Source organism: Rhineura floridana, chromosome 1, assembly GCF_030035675.1.
Source record: "Rhineura floridana isolate rRhiFlo1 chromosome 1, rRhiFlo1.hap2, whole genome shotgun sequence".
In the NCBI taxonomy this organism is placed as follows: Eukaryota; Metazoa; Chordata; class Lepidosauria; order Squamata; family Rhineuridae; genus Rhineura; species Rhineura floridana.
The window spans coordinates 15876624-15900400 of NC_084480.1; the positions used below are offsets into that span (position 1 = coordinate 15876624).

At 43.1% G+C, this 23777-nt stretch overlaps 1 protein-coding gene across 3 annotated transcripts in view; it reads right to left on the bottom strand.

Annotated features, from left to right (window-relative positions):
- Positions 1-23777, bottom strand: part of MYO5B (myosin VB) — a 363858-nt gene that overhangs the window by 186766 nt on the left and 153315 nt on the right. For all 3 annotated transcript variants that reach the window (XM_061614358.1, XM_061614367.1, XM_061614347.1), the window contains exon 5: positions 7152-7308. In XM_061614358.1, the coding sequence (XP_061470342.1) occupies positions 7152-7308 (157 nt within the window). The remainder of the gene's footprint in view (positions 1-7151; positions 7309-23777) is intronic.

Genomic DNA, 23777 nt, shown 5'->3' on the forward strand with positions numbered 1-23777 from the left:
AAACCCATTGTCAGCATTTAATATACCATCTAACACACAAGAGGAAGATATCAGCAGGCTCGGAGGAAGTCCAAGGTTTGCAGAAGTGCAAAAAAAAAAACCATTAGGAAAAAACCCCTGAAGGACACCTACACACACCCCATCACCACTACCAAAGACCCCCAGTCCAATAAGGATTTGATTGGCTAGAATCATAAACAGCAGCACTCCACACTGCAACATTTTGTTGCAGGTCCCACTTCTACCCCTGAACATCAGATGCTGTGGACAAGCAGGGGAACATCATTGCTTTCATACTTTGCTTGCAGGATTCCTGAAGGAATCTGGCTAATCATAATTGGAAAAGGGATGCTGTACTAGACAGACCCTAGGCCAGATCAGCAGGGTTTTTATGTTATGAGAAGCTGCACCCACAGATCTTTAAAATTTCATCAGGCTACTTGTCAAATGGAACGATCCTTGCACCACGGCCAGAAAAGGGTAAGATGGTAGCATTGCTATTTTCTCTACTAGATATCCATTGCTTAAAAGTGCATGATGCTTGGGTTTTAAAGGCCAGATCTGAATACAGAGTCCAACCTAAAAGATTCAAGACAGCCTTGTACTGGCTTGCAGCCAGAACTTGTAACAGAAAAACTGCAGCATCTCTTTTTAATGGGGGGGAAAGGAGCCAGGGCAACACTAGCCAAGCTTGCAGACACCTAACAGAGTCTGTCACACATGTGGCAATTAATTCTCTTTATCACCACAAATTAGAAATGAGACTTGGCAGAAAAAGCACTTGTTTATTTTCGAGAGCAAAAGGAAGAGTGTACTCGGAAACTAGAACAGCTGATGAAGAACCCTCTGTCAGTGCACAAGAAAGAAAACTTGGACGTGGATATTAGATGCAGCTCTGATCCCACCAATGATACAGACAGCACGAGAGGGTCACTAAGAGAATTTTGGAGCCCAGTACGTGGTGAAGCCTAAACAGAGCGACCCTCATATTCCTGTGTGCCATTGCCTGGTGTTGTGAAGTGCATCCTTGGATCATGTTCATCCTTCTTTCCTTCACAGCCTGCTCTTCTTCCAAATCCCCTCTTTGAGCTCTACATACAGCCTTCGCCAACATGGTGCCTTTCAGGCATTATGCACTACAGTTCTCATCAGCCCCAGCTAGCATAGCTGAAGGTCTGGGATGAAAGAGGCTGTAGTCCAAAACTTCTGGAGGGCACCAAGTCCTAGTACATATCAAGCCCCCAGAGTAGCAATACTTGGGAGACAGAATCCTCTGATGATGGCAGCCCAAAGGAGGAGATGGTTCTACTCTCTGGTCCCTTCCATGCAGAGCTGCAGTCACCAGAGCAATCCTGAACAGATGCCTCTGTCACCGGACTCGTATGGTTAACCAACTCCACAGAGGTTCAGGACAACTCTGGGGAGATATCCCTACAGCTTGAAACCCCAGGATCTAGAAGAAGCCAATGGCTGAAGAGGAACGTACTGGCCCTTTAACATACCAGATGCATTATTAATAAGGTGAGGTCTCTTATCAATGACTACCTAGCCCTGGATATAAAGATCTTGTATGTTCTGCCTCAGCTGCAGGATCACTAACTGCTGTCCTGAAACTCACACCTAGGTCCCTTTCCAAAGTGCTGATCCTGCCTTGCCCTGCCTTCCTGGTACGCTGGGACTACTGATCTCCTCTGTGCTTGGGGCATTACCCATATGTGGTGGTGGACATCCTCATGGATCAGAATAATACAATATGACAAGCAAGGCTCTTCTCTCCATCCATCTGAAAAAAATATTCTCCCTGCTCCCCACAAATTGCCTCTGCAGAATTAAAGAGAATGTTCTCCAACTGAAAGCCTGCTTTTTACTGGCGACACTTTCTTTTGCTGAAGGCCGGTGAACTTCCTCTGTAATACAGGCTGCAGACAGATAGGAGGCAAGGGCTTGCAAAAAATGAAATGATTTAACATATGAGAAGCGAGAGACAGGAGGACAAAAGAGCATCTCAGGAAAGGGAGTAGTGATTCTGTTTGGCGACCAAGCCAATGCAAGTCTTGACTTCCGAAGACTATTACTGGTGTTGGGATCAGAATGCTTCATTAAAATGAACTGGAGCAATGTTGACACAAAGTCAAATTTCTAAGAGCTGACTGAGGCTGAAGTTACAAAGCCAAAGGCAGTGTGAAGGTAGCATCAATCTGTATTCAATCTTCTGTTTAAAAGACCTTAAGAAGAGACTATCTTGAACCAAGTGAACTTTGACATTCTAAAAGCAGATACAACACTACTTTCCATGTCACATGTTGCCTGGAGGAAACCTTTGGCGACAGACCTAAGTGAGTAATGGCACAAACACAAGAGCAGAATTTAGAACTCTGAGCTTATTCACCCAGAATAACCCACACCAGCCCTTGGTGTGTTGGAAGGGGCAGTGAGCTATGACAGGGTATGTACCAGTGGAAGTCCTACTGACCTCTTCATCCCTCAAGTCTCTATCTTTGCAGATTTCACTATGCACATACATTTTAAAATAGATCGTTTCAAACCTGTGGACTAGAAACATATTTGTTTTCTTTAAATGAAAGCAGAAGTTTTTTTCCAGAGAATTAATTCTGTATCTAATACTACATTTTGCGGATTTTTAACACTTGTATGGGCACCACAGAATCACAGAACAGTAGAGTTGGAAAGGGCCTTTAAGGCCATTGAGTCCAACCCCCTGCTCAATGCAGGAATCCAACTTAAAGCATACAGCAGCGTGGTATCCATGGGTGCATATGTGTCCACAGAGACCTTCCCTGCTCCCTTCTCCACAGCACTCCTGAAATTAGGCTTGAAAGATGGATTCTGTAATAGCCAACAGAACAGAGCTGGTGTGTGTTTGCCTGCAGTGAGTGTGCGTGCTGCCCACAATTTCCACAATTTGCAAACATGCCCACAGGCCCAAAAAGATTGGTGACTCATGGAAGGCACATAATATTCGCGATTAACCAGTGTTTGCAGCAGGAATAATCTTTTTTTAAAAAATCAGTGCAGCAGTCAAGGAAAAATGTCTTAATACTGGAACCATTCACGGAACTCTGAAGTCTACTCAGATGACAATTCCATTATAATGCTATATATTGCCTAGGTTTGTTACCTGAAATATGAAGTGAGCATTTGTACCTTTTGCTAGGAAAGGATCTTTGGCCTTAGGTAAATAATTATGTAATTCTGGCAGCTGGCCCAGGCTAACTTGGGCCTCACTTGTGGTGCTGACAGTATTTGCAATAAAGTCAGTCATTAGTCAATATTTCCTTTAAGCCACTTGGGGGAGAATGAGGAGAGACAATAGATTCATGCTCCAGATGAACTGGAAAGCAATAAAGCAATGACCCCAGCACTTAGAAGGGCAACAGTTAAGGGAGCGTTTTAAAAAGTGGCTTTCAAACAAACTCTGTGACTGGCAGCTCCACAACTCCAAAAGCAGTAAGGCTATTGGCATGGAATTGGAGGATGCCCAAATGGCAAATTCATGTGCTACACCAAAAGGACGTGGAGGAACTTACTCTGGTACAGAAAAGGTTTGCATGGCCAGTGACAATGCTGAGCCAATCCACACTTGTTCTGTGGATGGCAACAGACAAGTGGGCGATTGGCACACTATCAACTCCTCTAGGTTGGGATTCCAGCTCCATTCCAGTTGGTGCTGGCAGAACACCAGTTGCTTTATTTGTTCTGCAGCAGAGGGATCCCAGGGCTGGTGGGAAAACCACTAGTCCGGCTTGCCATCTTATTGGCTTGGAGAAGTTAAAGTAAGAAGTGCTGCTCAAGGGAAGTGCTACAGAATTTTTCACCAAAAGCAAAATTTGAAACACATGCCCACAATAATTTCTAAGGCAGGGGTGGGGAACCTCCAGCCTCCAAGCCAGTCATGGTCCTGCAAAGGGTCCAATTTGACCCCATGAGGCCATTTCCCCCAACCATGCCCACTAGGCTTGGCCTCCAAGAGGTCTTCTGTATCTTTAAAAGTTGTGCAGGGGAAAGGGAGAATTCCACCTTGAGGTTTTTCCCATTACAGGGTTGCAAGAACACCTGCCCTTGGCTGACTTTCTTTTCTCCTAAAGATACAGGATCAGTCTCAGGCCCTGAACCTGGCAACCCTAATGCCCACCAGCTGACATCACTAGTGATGTCAGCTGATAGGTGGGAGGACAGGCAACCATGCCTTGGCTGCACAATCCTGTTTCCAACAGGAAACAAGATTGCACAGACAAGGCAGCAGGATTTAATCCCCATTCATTAGCTGAGCAGGGATTTAAAGCCTTCTGCAAAAGAGCCCTTTGAAGCAGCTTGCATGCATGAGTTACTTTAAAGAGGCTCTTGCAAAGGCTTTCAGACAGCTACTGCACTCCTGTTTTCTCAAACTATCTCCAAGTCTTCCCATACTACCTTTAAGTCTCTGCAATCAGAAAGTAAAAGAGTTAAAGGAGAGGACTTGCAAAAGTGTTCTCTCCCTGTGCTTTCCTTCAAATTATCTGCAATTGGGGACTTAAAGGGGGAGGGGGAGACTTGGGAAATGCTTTGGCAGGTCTCCCCTCTCTCCCTTTACCTTCCCGATTAGGGAGACTAAAGGGAAGCACAAGGGATTTTGACAGGTGTGCACCCCGCCATCCTGCCAACCGTGTGATGTCATAATGATGCCACGTGACTGATAGGTGCGCATAGATCTGGCCAAAAAGCTTCCCCACCCTTAGTCTAAGGAGTTTTGAGTGAAGCCAAAAGACTTTCACTGATGAAATCTAAGGTGAACTCTGTACATCCCTGTCTTTCCCCCACTATTCAACTGTTACTTCATTTATGCTCATATACTCAATCTGAAGCTGACAGGCAATTAGCCTGGCGCCATCGTTAATATCTTTTCGGCGCCAGGTCAAAACTTTTCTTTTCACCCAGGCTTTTTAATTAATTATGTTTAGTATACGCTGACATTGTTTTAATTTTTAATAATTTTTAACTTTTATATGTTTTATATTGATACATGTCTTGTACTTTGCTATTTCTTGTCTTGTGCACCGCCCAGACAGCTTCGGCTATGGGGCGGTCTATAAGTTTAATGAAATAAATAAATAAATAAATAGCCCAAAGGATATGAACCAAAGTATACCAGAATTCCCACTTATAAATCCAACACACCACAACATACCCCCTTACGCCACCTTGCCAGGCCCATGGACATATGGACTTGCCTATCACCCTGCGTGTCAACAACCCTGAAGCATCTTGCACATTACTGCTAGAAGACAGACCACTTAGCAGAAGATGCCCAATGGAATGATTAAAAATCACAGTTTGAATTCACCTTTCAAGGACTAAAAAGGCATCGTAGGACTGGAAGAGATCCTCAGAGGACATCCAGTCCAACCTGCTGCTCAATGCAGGATGCAGCTACAGCATTCCTGACAGATGAATGTCCAGCCTCTGCATAAATTCCTCCAGCAAGGAGAACCCACCACTTCCCAAGGCAGTCTGTTCCACAGCTGAACACCTTTTGCCACTGGAAAGCTTCTCCTAATATTTAGCCTAAATCTGCTTCCTTTCCACCCACTGGTTCTAGTCCTGCCTTCTGCAGCAACACAGAACATGTCTGCTCCATCTTCTTTGCGACAGCCTTTCAAATATTTGAAACCAGCTGTCAAATCTCCACCTTAATCTTCTTTATTCCAGGCTGAACATATCCATTTCTTTCAACCCTTCCTCATAGGATTTGGTTTGCAGAGTCCTTATCATCCTAGTCACCCTTTGTTGGAAATGATCCAGTTTGTCAATGTCCTTTTTTAAATGTGGTGCCCAGAACTGGACACAGTAGTCCAGAATGCAGACTTGCCAGCGTCTCTTTCATCTCCCTTTATTGTGGAGTGCCAAAATGCATATACAAGATGATCTCATAAGACAAAAGGATGGGTTTCAGTTGGGGGGGGAGAAAGGCAATGGATGAGAGAGGGTTAAAAAATTATGGCATGGAGCAAGTGGATACAGAGAAGCTTTTCTCCCTTCCATCTAATACAAGAACTCAGGGTCATTCAATCAAACTGGTTAGCAATGGATTCAGGACTGATAAAAGTAAGTACTTCTTCATGCAATGCATAATTAAAGCATGGAATTCCCTGCCACAAGCTGTAGTGAAGGCCATTACGCTTTGATTGTATTATGAGAAGATTAGTCAGATTCACGGAAGGTATGACTAGCAATGCCTATGAGGCTATCTGTGCCACAACGGCTGTGTGGAACTCCCAGGTTGAGAGGCAGCATGCCACTGAACACCAGTTGCTGAGGAACAGGTGAAGGCTATCGTTTTCTTCAAGCACCAAGCATCTGTTTGGGCACCCTAAGAAGCAGGATGCTGCATTAGATGGACCTCTGGTCTGATCAAGAAGGAATGTTGTATGGGTATACAGCTATGAAAGGAGACCCATTTTAACAAACTGTGCTAATATTATTATGCTTCAGCTTTCCTCCAAGGAGCTCAAGGTGGCACACACACTTCTCCTATCCCCACCATTTTTATCCTCACAACAACCCTTAAGGTAGATTAGGCTGCAAGACAGTGCCTGGCTTAAAGTCACTCAAGTGAGCTTCATGGCAGAGTAGGGGTTTGAACCCTGGTGTCCCAAGTCCTAGTCCAACACTCTAATCACTATGCCACACTGGATCTTTGGCTCTTGAAGAAACATCCTGGTATATTGCATGCAGCAATGGAATCTGCTCACAATTAAGAACTTTGGGAATGAATTAAGGGATTGACCCACCAAAGAGCGGTAGAGCCATGCAGAAACTGTTGCATTAACTGCAAATATTCCCTGCAACTTCAGCTCATTTGAACAATATCGATTTGGATACTAGAATTTCAATATACTGAACATTTTATGTCGTATCAGTGTTTATTTTATGATATACATTGATTACTTCCCCATCTCCCTCTTGTCATTTGAAATATTTCTGAGGAATCACTTGTTTTTCCTACATTTCCAATAAGGTACGGCAACATTTGCTCTATTGCTACTCCTACAAGGCCTACCTATTGTCAGCATATGTGACACAAGTTCTCTTTGTCTGTCTTTCAGATTACCCAAAAGTAGAAGTACTTGTGCCACATTTGAGTTAGCCCTTACCTCCATGATAGGACTGGAAGCCAGGACCTTCTCTTCAATATTGGTTTCACTGGAGGAGCCCCCGACTGATGCGAAGAAGCGCATGGCATATTTGGCAGAGACTGTTTTGCCAGCACCAGACTCCCCACTAACAATAATGGACTGGTTCTTCTCATCCCTATATGAGGAAGAATGAGGCAGGTGTTACAATTATTATCTCAACATTCCTTTGCCATCTCTTACTGCTTCGTACTGTCTGACTTCCATTTCAGTTCCATTTACCTGGAATGGGCCAATGGCTATTTGAGTCTGTGCAGAGTGCAGAATTGATTTCCTGCATTCTGAGGATGTCAGCTTTTCAGGTTTTTTTGAAGTTCACATTTATTGAAAATGTATCCCACTTTCCCAAAACATTCAAGGTAGTTAACAGAAAAAGAAATAGCACCCCCTAACTTGTGGAATTTTCTTCCTACAGAGGTGTGCCTCGTATGTTCACTGTACAGTTTTTGGTGTATGTTAAAGATGCACCTCTTTACCCTGGCCGTTGAACCTTGACGTATATGTTTTCAGGACTCACCCTATTCCTGTGATTGTAATCTGTTTTAATTGTTTTTAACACTGAATTTTGAACTGTTGTAAGTCGCCCTGGGACCTGCTGGGGAAGAGCGGGTAATAAATATTATAATAATTAATACACAGGGCTTGCCCAAGACATTTTGCTACCTGATGTGAAGAACAAGATGGTGCCTTCTCATTCCATGCAGAAAGCTGAGCAGACTGGTAACCGGATCTTATTTCAGCGCCAGAAATTAAACCATGCTCTCCATTGCATCTCAGGGCTGCATGACAGACTGCATAGCAGCCAGGCCTTGTCTTAATTTATTTATTACTTTATTTATTTTTATTTAACAAAATGTTTACCCCTTGGTTGTAACTGAACCTCTAAGCGGTTTACAAGAAATATTAACACTATCAATAAAAACAGTTAAAAACATTTAAGACAATTAAAATCAGCAGTAAACTAAAAAGAGATTAAAACTCGTCAACATCTACATATCCAGATAGGCTTGCCTAAACTAAAATGCTTTAAGCGGATATCAAAAAGGATACAGCAAAAGTGCCTTGCCACCTCTTCCCATCCCCACCGCGCTGGCTGCCTCAGTCTGCCCAGTAACAGGGTCAGCCCCTGTATGTACAATACAATCAAGATACAACAGAACATTGGAAAGGTTATTACAGTACAGTACTTAAAAGAAGAAACAGAGCAACAAAACACAGTAACAAGGCCAAATGAAGCCAAAAGAAGAGTAGTAAAAATCTGAAGTGAGCTCACTAAAATCAGTAACAACAGAAAGCCTTCTTAAAAAGGAAAGTCTTTACACAATGGCAGAAGATCACTATGTGAGAGATGGATCTCTCTGGGTGATGCCACTAGATTCAGCGTATTGTTGCTTGGGTGGTCAGGCATATCAACCTAACTGCTCAAAACACTAAAAGCTACCATAAAAATAAATTCCTAATTTACAGCCATTATTATACAATAGCATTTTCCACAACGGACAGCATGGCCTTTCAAAACAATTTGCTCCAATCTCCAGAGCCAAATGTGCAAGTGCCACAATTTTATAGATAATAGTGTGGTGGTGTCTGATGCTTACAGGAAACACAATCTTCCTTCTTCTAGGCCAGTACTGAATTCTCCTAAGAGTGGCAGATTCCTAATGTCCTGAAATAGTGAGCAGCTATATAAGTAGCAACCCAAAGTCTCCAGTACGTTTACACCATAGATACATAATCTCTCTCAGCAGGGTAATTACCTAGAGCCATCTTCTAGCACCTCACTTTTCATAATTTTGAAGCAAAAAGTAGTGAAAAGCCTTCTTAATTTGCAAAACATTTTATCAAAAAGACCAGTGATGGGGAACTCAGGTCCATCCAGCTACTGTCAGACTCCAACTCCCATCAGCCCATCCAGCATGGTCAGTGGTCAGGGATGATGGGAGTTGTAGTCCAGTAATATGGGTCGGGGGGACAGATTCCCTACCCTTGTAATAGACAATTTTCCAGAGGATAACTGAGTGCACAGTACTCTAACAAGGGACAAAAAGTGGAATTACATCCTTCAGACATGTTCTATTGAACATGTATCTCAGCTACCCAATTATTAATTTGAGATTTAGCTGCTTAGTATACTAGTTCATCAAAACTGGGTGTGGAAATGACCAGCTACAATGTCTACTTTTCATGCTGCTTACAGCCATTGTTTCCCCTACTTTGCTGCTGTTTCTGCTTTTTTAAAAAAGATTCTTCACAGCACAATCTCAGCCAATCAGGGATCACATAGCACCACTTAGCCAATTAGATCTGACTACCCAAGTTTTTCACTGAGGTCAACTGAAGCTCTCCAACTGCCCATACTCTAAAGGAGAGGGATGCATCCATTTTGTTCACGCAACTGAACTTATTTTCCCTGTCTTGCCACACTATGCTACTGGCTTCTATGGACAAAAAGCACCTCCTGTGAAACCCAACTACTTACTTCTAATTTAATAGAATCAGTGATGTAGATAAGATAACCACATAATCTCCACTCACAAATGGGCTCTACTGCACAGTGCTTCAGAGTATACTTTTTTGTCAACCTAGAGTATGCCAGATGTCTTACCCATAATCACTTACATCCAACAAGTTTTAAGTAAAAGCCAGTATAGTCAATGCTCAGGTTCATGGAGGGGGGAAGTCAAAAAAAGGGAGCCCTGAAAAATGTGCCTGGGTTGCCTCCTTTTCTGTCTTTTTCTTGGATTTTGGACCCTCAAGCCTGAATAATCACACTTATTGGAGGGGTGAAGATGGATTCTTAGCCTACCACCTCCTCACTTTTCCACTCTAGGTTAGATCCTGATGCTGCAGAATGGCTCCATCGGGGAAGGGGGCGCTTGCAGCAAGCAACCATTAGCGCAGTCTCCTCCTAGAAGTCTCCCTCCAACAGATCTGAGCCAGCGCTCTATTTGGCTTCAGACCCAAGCATTCACACTTGGGTGCCTCTGATCCAGTGCTAACAGGGTTGCCACCTTCTAGGCAAGATAAACTTCAAGACTCACTGTTCTAAAGAAAATTAAACATTTGCCACCTACTCTTATAAGCATCAGACACACCAGGTGATTTTTAAAATTTGTGTATGCATTATTATACAATGGACTCTGCTGTTTCCAAAGACATCAACATGCTCCTTTGAATCATGGGGAATCCCAACCCTAACAGTCACTTACAGTCCAGAGTAGCCCATTCATTATTTCCAGATGGGACTTTTTCTGTGAATCAATCTTCAACATTCCTAGGATGAATTCAACATTTTGATTTTAAACCAGGCTGGTTTCAAAGTAATGTTTCCATATGATGACACTTATGGTGCTCTATTTTAAGTATTAGTATCAATTTCTTCTACATCACTTTGAGCATTGGCAATTATTCATTTTGACCTGATAGCCTCAATAGGTCTTTCCAATGCCATAACTGAAGAAAATGATCCAGCTTGTATGAGCAGCCATTTCACAGATCAGACCTTAAATGTAAGGACAAACAAGTGACAGCCAGGTGATTCAATCATGTTCCCAACGGCTTTTCATCTGGCCCCCTATCCCAAGCCCTCTTCCCATCAAGAAGGCCATGACAGAGCCAATAGTCTTGCTAGGCCCCTTCCACATCTTGTCCTATGAACAGCAATAAAGGCTCTGTCACAGTAGCAGCTGAGGCACTTAAAGGGCCAGGAATACCCTAGGCACTGCCTGTCTCTATATGTGCCTATCTGTACACAGAGACCTTCAAAAGACGGCTTTCTTCAGCTGCTGATAGATGGCTAAGAAAGAAAGGAACTACTCAGTGGTGGGACAGAACATTCGCTCCAGGACCTCTTGCCCAAGACCTACCATGGTGCAGAGCTTGGAAAAGTTACTTTTCCAAGCTCTGCCATGGTGTCATTTAGGTTCCAGACAAAGGGCTTTTTAAAACACGTGCAAGTTGACTGGAGACATTATGTATGAAGCCACTAATTAGCTGAAATTATTATTATTATTATTTCCCGAGGCTTTTTAATCCTCTAGTATGCTGTTTTTATGCTTCCTGGTGTCTATTTTTCAATTCTGCTGACTGCTTCATAATGCTCTTTTTGATGTTAATGTTCTTGTTTTAATGTTTGTTTTTAATTTGCTTTACTGTAATAGGAAAGTTTTGCAAGTCTTGGGGGGGGGGAGAAACTCAAACAAAACAACGAATCTCCCTGACAGTGTGTGCTTTGTTGCCCACAGTTGAGAGGAAAGAATTAGAGAGGCCTATAGAACCAAGCTAGCTCCTCTTATTAAAATGTTTCAGAATTCTTCTCCCCTGCCAAAAAAAAATGAAGTCGGAAAGGAATTATATTTATTACTTCAACCCCAATAGACTTTGCATGAGCTTGTTCTGTGAGATGGTGCGCAGCTCCCTGAGACACCATATAAAAATCTATTTGACAGCCACATTAACAAACTGAAAAGAATGTTGGAAACCCTTCCCTTAAATTATGTGGGAAAAGGAAGGATCTATGGGTACCAAAGCCCCATTATTCTGCCCCAAATGGCAAACACAAATCAGAGCACAGATGTCCCATGATCTTCCCATGGTAATAAAAAGGTTTCAACTTTGGATGATAAATTAAAACAGCGATCCAGGAAAAGCAGCATACCTGTAATATATGTCAATAAAGCAGCTGTCCTGTAGGGGGAGCACTGCCCAGTGGAAAATGTGGTGTTATAAAGGAAAGGCTAGAACTGTGCTTTTTCAGCGGGTGGTATTTCACAATAGGTCAGGTGATATAAGCTGCATAAAACATCAGATGGGCAGAACTATTTATCTTCTTGCTCCTAGCATTGGAACTCGGGATCACCAATCAAGCTGATTGGCAGTAGGTTCAAGACAGACAAAAGGAAGTACTTCTTCACACAGTGTGTGATTGCAATTGTGAAATTCAGTTCCACAAGATGTGGCGATGGTCTCTAGTTTAGATAGCTTTTGAAAAGGATTGAGATGAATTCATGGAGGATAACTTTACTAACAGGAATCAGCCATGAGAAATGGTTCCTGAAACAAAATGCTGCAGAATATTCTGCCCCTATTTTGGGTTCCAGCCATCCATGTGCTGGGGCAACAGGCTGCACTGAAATGGCTCCCAAACTTCTTTTATCCCATGGACCACTTGAGAATTGCTGAGGGTCTTGGTGGACCACTTAATTACTTTTCTGCCTGTTGTAGCAACTGTAATTTCCCAGGATCCAGATTGCAATGTTATAAAATACAAGATAAGAAATAAAAGAATCTACAATAAGAACTACAATAAAACTGCAATTAAAAATCATTAAGAATATTCAGTGTGATGGATGTGCCGTCTCCAATCTTTAACTGCAAATCTACAGACACCATGGACCACCTGAATAAAGCCCACGGACCACTGGTGGTCCATGGACCACTGTTTGAGAACCCCTGCTCTATTGCGTCCTCCCCCCTCATGTTTTCCAATTTCCCCCAAGTGACATGCATCATTCCATCTTTACTGAGCATGCTCAGTTCTCACTGAGCTTTTTAAAGGGTGTTTTGCACCATTACTTTTTTTTAATGATTTGTTTTCTACAATCTTCCAGGATCCCCTACATGTGCTGATACATCCTTTCTTGGTTTTTCAGTAGCTCCACTTTGGTATATATCACCCGAGTTTGCTATTAGAGGGAGCGATAGCTAAATGGTTGTCTGGCTCTAGACAGGATCTTGAGAGATCAGGGTATTCTGGTGGCCCCACCAACACAGGCAAAGGATGAAACGGTGTCCAAAGATGGACCAGAGCTGGGGTCCAGGCAAGGGGTGCAGGCAAGAGACAAGGTCAAGACGGTCCAAGTTATCAGAGTATTCAGTAGGCACTGGGTTTTGGAGCTGGAGGTGCTGGAATCACACCCTGACCTCAGCTGACTCCTATCAACTGCCTTTGTCCAGAGGTCTCCACAACTCCTGCCGGGAGGAAGGGTGGGATATAAATCAAGTAATAAACAAACAAACAAACTCCACAGGAGTCTTTGCGGGCAGGTGGGCACCTCTAGGGATGGGATGGGTTTCTGACCGTCTCTCCTGTAGGAAACAGCCTCAAAGTCATCCTCTCATGAGGAATCCCCAAGATGAGACATATAGTATATGCGTATTAAAAAATTCATCTCCATCTACTAGATGCTAACGACAGGGGGTGGTGATCCATCACTTTTCCCTCCCTGCTTATGGGCTTGCCACAGTAGATAAACAAAATGTTTCACCAGATGGACCTTCCAGGCAGCACAAAAGACTTTAAATAGGACATGCCAACATCTGTTAAACCGTGATGTGAAAAATGCAGTATCCTCTGGAGCAAGTGACCCAAGACAGAAATGGGGTTTCAAATTCCTACAATCCACCTACGGGTCCACAATGCTGCAGCTTGATTAAACAATATCAAGAGGACTGAAATCTGAATACAAGATCTGTAATAATCAGGAACACAGTTGTCAGTCTTTCCAGCAAATTTTTCCTGCTACGTGCACTCCCGCTAAGGCACACTCTGCACACATATATCCAAGGAATCCCTGTAGGCAATAAAAGTGATAAAAAGACCCAGCAAACACCATTTGCAGCTAATACAATCAGCCTGCCAAGGTTTATTTTCCCTCCCTCAAGGTTCACAAAAGATTTGCCTGAACAGCTGACCCTTTGTTTGTTCAGAAGCACTCCGTGGGTGCTTCAAACCTAACCAAATTTACAATTTGGATTTGAAAGGCCAGCTTTAAGACAAGAGTCTCAGAAAACAATGGCTCCAGCATTCTTGTCCTGTTCATCTTCCCACTGCAGGATTTTTGGGGGCCCAAGGCAGGCTACCTTCAATGAGTCTCCCCCTCTGCACACTGCTACTTAATGGCTTCCAGTGGCAGTGCTACAAGGGAAGGGTGTGGGGAGCAGCCCTCACAAGTCAAACCTCATTGCCAGAGGATGAGAGTCACCTGGCATAATCTCAGACACAGTATTCTTTGTAATGTGGACCCTTCACACATTCAGCCACCAATAGTTGCAGAAAGACATCATGAGGTGTACGGTACATGTGGAATGAGCCCTCCCAAACAAGTTTGTGAAGACAAAGGACAGGGTTATTGCAATAAAAGATTATAAAGAACATCATCAACAATGCTGGGGAGGAAAGATTTTTAAACTCTGTCAAAGGATCTGAACAAATATCTGATTATCCCTAGTGATGGAAATCAAACACAAGCAGTAGAGGGAACTTATAAGAATAAAATCATAGGTGTAAGGGACCTTGGAGTCAACATCTACTGAATGCAGGATAAAATGATAGCATCTGTGACAGATTATCATCAACTCTCTACTTAAATATCTCCAGCAAAGGAGAGCCCACTACCTCCCAAGGCAATATATATCACCTATTCTATATTTGCCTAAGAATGTCATCATGCAGCAGTTTGCTTGACCGCTGACAGATGGCGCTGCAAAGTGCAGCATGACAATAAACTTCTGAGAGCTATGAGGCCAACGGAGGAGAAAGACTGAGGGAGGCAGGTAGCCATAAAGGGAGGGGTGGGTTTGGTGAGAAGTAAAGGGAAGGGGGCTGGTGAGAGGGGATTGGTGGGGAGAGGAAGCAGGGCTGACAAGCAAAGCAAGTAGGGGCACAGCCCCTAGTATATATTTTTGTATGTATATATTTTTGTATGTATATACGTAGGCACACAACCACCACGGAACTATTTCTAGCGGCTGCAACAGTTTCTTTTACCCATACAAAGATGACCCCACTAGCAAATCCCTCTTTCAACATTTAAACTTTTCCATTAGTCCTTAAATGTGACTATCACTTCCGAATCCTTGCTTTGGTATAAAATGTTCAGAGCTAAGTCTTCAATCCTCTTGGTCCCACGTCCAAAGTCTTTTTAAAAGCTGATGTTCAATCCAAGTCCGACTTATGTCATTTAGTATTGTGAATAAAACAATGCTACTTTACATATAAGTCTAAGGCATCCCCTAGGCCTTTAGCAAGTCTTGACATATGAGATAATTTCTATGTAATGGCTATTTGACATAATCGAACAACTTTTACTAACAGGAAGATGTGGGAGAGAGAATGGTGAGAGACTGGGTGTAAGAGAGTGTGAGAAAAAAGTGTGTGTGCGCATGCACATGAGCATGCACGCACGCACGCACATGAGCCACTCCAACCACTTTCTTTGAGGAAATATGGCCTTCAGGGGAAAAATGGTTCCTCATCCTGGAACCAGGAGGCCTAACAGACCGTAAGATGGCAAAAGATGCACGGGGTTCCAATATGCATGTCCTCCATTCGGTCACAGTGGGCCATACTTAGTGAAACCTCAGAAGGCAGCTGAGTTGTCAGATATGAATCCCAACAATTGAGACAGGGCTTCAGTGCCCTGTACAGCTCCTCTCCCAAACTCCACAAGCCCCAGAAGCAAAAGAAAAAAATGTGACAAAGCCAGAGAAACCATGCACCATTTATTAAAATGTGTGTGATGCAGACAAGCTACAGAACGTTGATCTCTTTTACAAGGAAAACCACCCTTTTCAAAGTAATGCAAAATTGCTGAGCTAAACATGATTGCTCTGGATTCTGTTCGCAAGACTATTTACACTGATGATATTTCCAGCACACAGCTAGGAGATTGCCCTCTCATGACAGAGGAGAGAAGAGAGATCAAACGTCCACTTATTGGTAACAGCTTCAACTCCCATGGCTGGCCAAGGATGAGGGTGTTCCCTCATTCTGATACTGATCTCCAAGACAGAAAATAACCTTTTCATCTGTCTAAAGTTTAATTGATGCCACAAGCCCATGGATAGGCTAATTACAAAGGTTAATGATGCTTCTTTGTATTCTTACTTTGCAAGCATGCTCTTTCTAAGAAGAGCAAGGGCTCTGCCCCTTAGACCGCTAGCCTGTCATTCCCGATTTTATAAAATGTATTTTGCAAAGTTTTCACACCCCATAAAACATCAGATCTATCAAGATTTAGTGAAGGTAAAGGTATGTTTATATCATCCAGCATATGCTTACCTTTACGTTAAACTACTGAAACAGTAAAATAAAATAATCTGTTCACCTATACTGAGTAAGAATAACATCAAGGTGACCAGACAGAATCTCTAATCAACTAGAAGAGTACTTGGTTTGTTTTTTGTCATCGTGTAGAGCTGCAAAATGGCTAAGATGGAGTCTATGCAGACAGCACCTTCAAATGTATAATCATACTCATTTCCATTTGTAGATCTATCCTTTATGATTTTGCTAATTAGGAGTCCACATTTCTACAATATGTGGTCCCAAATGAAAGTCTATCCCGCCTGGCCATGCTGGCTGGGGCTGGGCTCCTTCTGGGGGGGAAGGGGGATATAAATGTAATAAACAAATAATAAGCATCTGGAGGGTACCACATTGGCTACCTTCAGCCTATACTATCTATGTGTCAAAAATATCAATTTTACACCTTTCTAACAAAATTACTGTCAAAATCTATAATAAGCTATTTACAATGCAAAACGTGCCTGAGTGGTGCAGCATCAGCAATGAAGCAGATCGACACAGATGGGTACAGTGTACCAATAAAAAATGGTGCAATTCGGGGGGGAAATAGTTTTATCTGTCAACATGTTCATTACCAAGTTTGAAGTAACAGGGTAATACTATGGCAGTTTTAGCAGGGGAAACACATAAATCCACATTTTACTGGCATCCAAAGGCACATGTATACATTCATACTCCAAAGCACTGGAGAACTAAGGCCAACTGAACACTTGTGTTTGGCAGACTTTGGCTCTCCAACTCTTTGGGCTCTGAACATTCCAAAACATTGAGAGAGATGAAGCCTCAAACTGGCATACACAGTCTTCTCTCCCCATTTGTAGATCCCACTTCCAACACTTCACAGTTTTGGCCTCCAAATGTCCACAGAGAGTTCAGAGACTGCAGAACTAGCGAGCAGAGGGTTCATTAGTAAGTCATTCCTGGTGTCATGAGACTTGAATTAGGAGCCCTGCTGATCAGACACTGGCTCCCTGCTTCTTCAGGCTGCATGGGAGAAATGCAGACAATTTCAGACAGGAGGCTCACATAACAGTGAATTATCCTCCTGAGCTGAGCAGGTGATATGAAAGAGACAATCCAGTGTTACCTGTGAGCACTAAGACTCCCAAGCCTGTTAAATTCCTCAGTCTCAGAAGCTAATTGCTGAAGGGAGCCACTCAATTCTCCCTCTGCACACCAGAATGGCAGCTAGAAAGGGGGAGCCAGAGCCAGGAATCAGTGCTGAGACCCCAGAACAAGCCAAGAGGTGGAGATATGGTTGCATAGCAAAGTCCTACCTTGCACAGGAAAGCCTTCTAGATCTTTAGAGTGAACAGTCAGCCTAACTCCATTTCCTGGGAATCTAGCAAGATGTGCCAACCTGTGGTCCTGGCAGTTTACCGCACAGGGCAATCAAGCAAAGAAGTGTGGGTTCCCAGCTCTAGCCTGGGCATCTCTAGACACAGCCCTCACAGCTTGCCCACATCCAGGAAACCTTGTCCCCATGCCTGACACCTCAATTCCTTTCCCCCCAGTTACTGGGTTAAAATACTCAAGGAACTGAAGTTTGCAGCACAGCTAGGTTTAACAAATGAGGCCATGTTCCACAAACAGCTACCCCTGCCAGTTCCCAATGAATCACGGTTAATTACTATGCTTTGTGTTAAGGAACTGTGTGTTTCTCATTTGTCTATATCAGTCCTCAAATGCTTTACACTATATAAAGAAAATGTAGATCATCAATTCTAAAGATCACCACCACCACCACCCGAGGGTTTCCCTCAGGCAACACAAGGTGCTCAAGCGTTAAGTTCACATACAATTTGCCATGTTTAGGGTTACAGTCAACTACATTATTGTTCTACCACATCTACAAGGTAGTGAGAAGGCAGCCATAGAAGATATTTCATTTTACTATCCAGTTTTAAAAGTTGGGGATGCTGGCGCAGCAATTGCAAGTACTCTTGGATGAAACAGATTATCTTGACCCATCCCAGTCTGGGTTCCGGCCTAGTTATGGGGCTGAATCGCCCTTGGTCACCCTGATGGATGGCCTTTATCGGGAGAAGGACAGGGGTAGTGCGACCATGTTTCTTACTTGATCTCTCAGAGGCTTTTGATACCATTGACCATGGTATCCTTTTGGGCCGACTTGGTGAGATGGTATTGGAGGCACTGTTTTACAGTGGTTCCAATCCAATCTCCAGGTCGCTCTCAAAGAATAGCATTGGGTGACTGTATTTCGGCCCCCTGGCAGTTGTGCTGTGGGGTGCCACAGGGTACCATCTTGTCCCCAATGCTGTTTAACATCTATATGAAGCCCTTAGGAACAGTCATGAGGAGCTTTGGGGCAAGGTGCCAGCAGGATGCTGATGATACCCAGCTCTATTTCTCCGTAACATCTGAATCGGGAGAGGCCGTGCAAGCGCTGGACCGCTGCCTGGACTCGGTGGTGGGCTGGATGAGGGCCAATCAACTGAGTCTGAATCCTAGCAAGATGGAGGCACTGTGCGTTGGTGGGTCCCAAGTTCGGATAATTGGTCAGTTGCCTGCTTTGGATGGGGTTGTATTCCCTCTGAAAGAGCAGGTCCGTAGCCTGGGGGTGCTCCTAGATCCATCTTTGTCGCTAGAGGCCCAGGTGACCTCAGTGCCTAGGAGTGCCTTTTACCAGCTTTGGCTGGTGAGACAGCTGCGGCCGTTTCTGGACCGGGATAGCCTGACCACTGTTGTCCGTGCACTGGTAACCACCAGACTGCATTACTGTAATGTGCTCTATGTGTAGGGTTGCCATATTCCAGTTCCACAAATCCGGGCAGGCTAATTTGCATATTATGGAAATTATTTGCATATTATGGAAATTATTTGCGTATTAATATTTGGATTGTCCAGTTGTTTTGTTTCTGTGCCTAGGAATTACCACCAAAAACTGGGGAAAGATGGGAGAAATCTTTTTTTAAAAAGCAACATTTTCAGCCTTAAATGCCTAGACTCTAGTTTCCAACACTATGGAGAATTTATTGATTGATTAAGAGGATTTATATCCTGCCCTTCTGCTGTTAAAAACAGAGCTCAGCACAGCTTACAAATATAATAAAAACAATAAAAATACACAATCAATATAAAAACATAATAAAAACACAAAATAGCAACAAACATAAAGTAAGTCAGGGCAGCAGCACGGTTAACCATATACGATATATTTCAAAGATGTGGTGGGTGGAGAAAAGCGAGAAGCCAAAATGTTAGGAAAAGGAGTCTTTCACACTAGATGCTCAGTTCTAAATACTGTTGCAAGTTTTACAAGTTCCTCCAGTATTCCACTGGTTCAGGCACTCAGACATTCAAAGTATCTGTATGTTTCTTAGGTTTTATAAAAGCATAGCTTTGCTTAACTCAAAATTTCTTCTCCCTTTGATCAACCACACCTACACAGGTTCCACCTCCATACTCAAAATGAAACTGGGCCTGGAAGTGTGCAACAACCCCACACATACTTTGCTAATTAGATTACCAATGCCAGGATGTCTGTCTTATTGACTACTCTCCTGCTCCCCCCCCCCCCCCGGGGCATCATGAAAGACCCAGTCCTGGGCTCAGAAACAAAATAAATATCTGGTCCTCTTCAAAGTATTGGTAAGCCTCTTGTTTTAATTGAAATAATAATTATAAATTCTTGCTCTTATCACTAATGGGAGTTAATTATCTTGCATATACTGCTGTTGCTTCTATGGCTGTAACGGAGTGAGGTTAAAGATAAGTGAAATGCAAATAGGAAAAAAAAAAACACAAAAGGCAGTATCACTTTCCTAAATGTAATACCATACCAACCACAACAAGATTCCTGTGAGTAAGGCAGAAAACTCAGCATCCCACAACCAGTCAGGATTCATAAGCAAAAACCAAAAATATGATAAATGAAGAAATACTTATATAAGCATGACTATCAAATATATTTATTATTTACACAAACTGTAAAGATATTTATAGTGCAATCCTAGGTTTATTTATTCAGAAGCAAGTCCCAGTGTATTCAGTGGGGCCTACTCAAACAGGGGCAGAAATGCAACCTCAAGTGATAAGCAACATATGGGATTAGCATTGCTTTTACAAAAAGCAAGTATTGGGAAAGTTTTCAAAACACTGCCCAAGATCTGACTCCTGCCCACAAGAGGAAAAGAAACTGAAATGTATATACTTACCCAATTTATGAGATTTTCAGATAAACGGGGGGGGGGGACCACCATTTTGTTTTCTAGACACTGCTTCAGGTCAATGAAACTGAAACAATCCTGGCTTTTCTGATTGGCTGCAATGCTGAACGGGTGGGGTTAAAGCTACGAAGTGCTAGTACTGTTTAAAGAAAGATTTAACAGTTGGGGGGGCGGCTGACATTTTTATGTATATCTCGAGAACCGGACCACCTAGAAACTTATTTTTTTAAAAAAATTAAAGATGAGAATCCGGGCCACCTAAGGGGCTAGCCGGGCGCCGGGTGGCATGCAAAGAATCTGGGTAAAACCCGGCTAACCAGGCAACATGGCAACCCTATCTATGTGGGGCTGCCCTTGAGGTTGGTCCGGAAGCTACAGCTGGTGCAGAATGTGGCAGCGAGATTGCTCATTGGGGCAGGGTATCGCCAACATGTCACCCCGCTGCTGAAAGAACTGCACTGGCTGCCCATTTGCTCCTGGGCCAAGTTCAAGGTTCTAGTTTTGGTGTACAAAGCCCTATACTGCTTGGGACCAGGATACCTGAAAGACCGTCTTATCCCTTATAAACCCAGCCGATCACTGCTCTCTGCAGGTGAGGGCCTCCTGCAGATACCATCTTATCAGGAGGTTCGTTCTGCACAATATAGGAAACGGACCTTTAGTGTGGAGGCACCTACTCTGTGGAATTCCCTCCCCTTGAATATTAGGCAGGCACCATCTCTGTTGTCTTTTCGGCGCCTTTTGAAGACTTTCCTCTTTCAACAAGCCTTTTAAGTTGAGACCTATCCCAGTCTGTGTCTGTGTTAGAATTGCTTGTTATTTTTTAAAATAATATTTTTAACCCTTTTTAAAAGATATTTTTAAAGCTTTTTTAAAAATGTTTTTAACGTTGTTTTGTTTTAATGTATTTTAAGGTCTGTTTTTATAATGTTTTAAAGTGTTTTTAGCGCTTCTGTTTGCTGCCCTGGGCTCCTGCTGGGAAGAAGGGCAGGATATAAATCAAATAATAAATAAACAAAATAAAATAAACTTAAGGAAACAAAAAGGCAACAGAGGCAGTCTTTTGTGCTTTTTTGAGGCTATTCTTAAGGATATCAAGTAAGCTTTAGGCCAGCCTTTCCTAACCTGGCGCCTAGTGCCAGATGTTTTGGACTACAACTCCCATCAGCCCCAGCCAGCATGTGCACTGTGCTACAGGTTGGGAGCGCTTCACTCATGGCATGAGAAAATGTCCTTGCTAACTCATGGCCAGTTGGGACTCGGAGTTCAACCCTAAATCTTTGCAATCAGCACACTGTGTGAAACTGACAAATGTGACCAATATAGGCAGAATTAGTACAGAACACTGTGGAATATGCTAGCTAACCACACACAGGAAGCTGCCTTATACAGAGTCAAACCATCTAGGTCAGCATTGTCTACACTGACTGGCAGTGGCTCTCCAGGGTTTCAGGCAGGGATGTTTCCCAGCTCTGCTTGGAGATCCAGGGTTTGAAACTGGGACTTTTCCCCATGCAAAACATGCTCTACCACTGGGTGATGGTCACTCCCTTTTAAATGGCAAAGGAAGGTGTGGGATAAGCGTCACCCACTGAAAACGAGTTTCACTGCTGCTTTGGGTGGGAGGAATGGGAGGAGAAGAGATAAGGTGAGGCATTGCCCTAAGCCTCATGGCTTTGGAGGAAAGTGATGATGATCTTGTAATTTTATTTATTTATTTATTATTAAATTTTCATTATTTATTTATTTAATTTCATTTCTACCCCACCTTTCTTTTCATGAGAGAAACCCAAGGCGGCTTACACATGGTTCCCAGGCGGTCTCCCATCCAGGCACTGACCAGCCCTGACCCTGCTTAGCTTCAGCAGGGAGCCCTTCCTCCCAGTAGGAACCCAGAGTGGTAATTTCTTCCTTAACAGCTGAGCCCAAAGAGGCAGCGGGGAATGAAGCTGAAACAAAGTCCAGAGATAGTGGTCCTGGAGCTCCTTATCAAACACATTATCAGTCACAAGAAACGGTTTTCAGGTGCAGCCAGTTTGATGTAACAGAGACACACAACACTGAGTTCTCAACTCTCTGAATATCAAGTTGTTGTAGAATGCTCCCATGACCCTGCCCACGTCTGAGAACATGATAATCACAATGACAAAATATTTCATGAAACCTTTGGTTTGCTACCTTGACAAGGCAAACATGCAAAATGAAACAAAGCAAAACAGCACTTGAGATTCCAAAGCCCAGGAACAGAAGCAGTGATCTTGCCGATTCACTGAACCTTGTTTTATTGAGGCATCACTTTCTCTCAAAACCCAGCTAAAAAGAAAGAAGCATCAGCGGTCAGCTAAAATTCTGCTCTCCTTTTGTAGGCAGGAAAGTTCCCAAGTTTGGAAAAGAAAAGAAAAGCTGGCCACTGGCAATTAAAACAAATGATCCACATGCTACCCAATGCAAAAGACACAGCACCTTTTATTATTTGGCTGTGCTGGGTGGGGCCAACGACAGCTATAGTCTAAAGCATCAGGAGGGGCCGGTTGCATCAAGGGTTGAGGCTCAGATCTTCTTCAGAGACTCTCCTCTGGGTGCCTCTGACATCTGAGCCTGCACATGTGCAAAGGAAGTGGCAACTGGGGAAAGGACTCTCTTTATTGTGGCACCCGGCTTTTGGGAATCTCTCTCTAGGCACGAATGTAGACTTCTTTAGATGCCAGGTGAAGACCTCTTCATTTCCCCAGGTTTTTAATCTCTGATAGGTTGTAGCTACTGCTGAAATTTATACTGCCTTTACGTGTTACTATTATTTTATGGCTCTTGTTTGCTTTTGTGTTATCACCTGTTGGAAAACACCCTGGAAATTATTAATTTAAAGGAGCTATAAAATGTTTCATTAAATTTTATCATGAGGCTCCTTCATACAGTACATAGCAGCAAGTCTGAGTTTGCCACCACATGTACACTCAATAATGAGCTGGAACCATGTGTCTTCATGACACATGCATCTTTAAACATACCTATTTGCTACATACACCCAATTTTCTTGTGAGTGTAGCAGCTTCTGTCCTTTCTCCTGCTAGCTGACATTCAAAATCTGGATGCACATGTTCATACTGGCATCTTTCTAGCCAGTGGTTGTAATGAATGGGAGCAATGAAGGAAGAGTAAAATGTTAGATAAAATAAAGGTTAATGTCCAAACTGGGAGCATTGCTCCAAACCAGAGATAGAGCAGTGGGGGCTGGGGGGAGGCATTCTATGTGTATATATGATTTATTTATGCTTACTCCCCTTTTAAACTAACAACCAGACCCTTTGC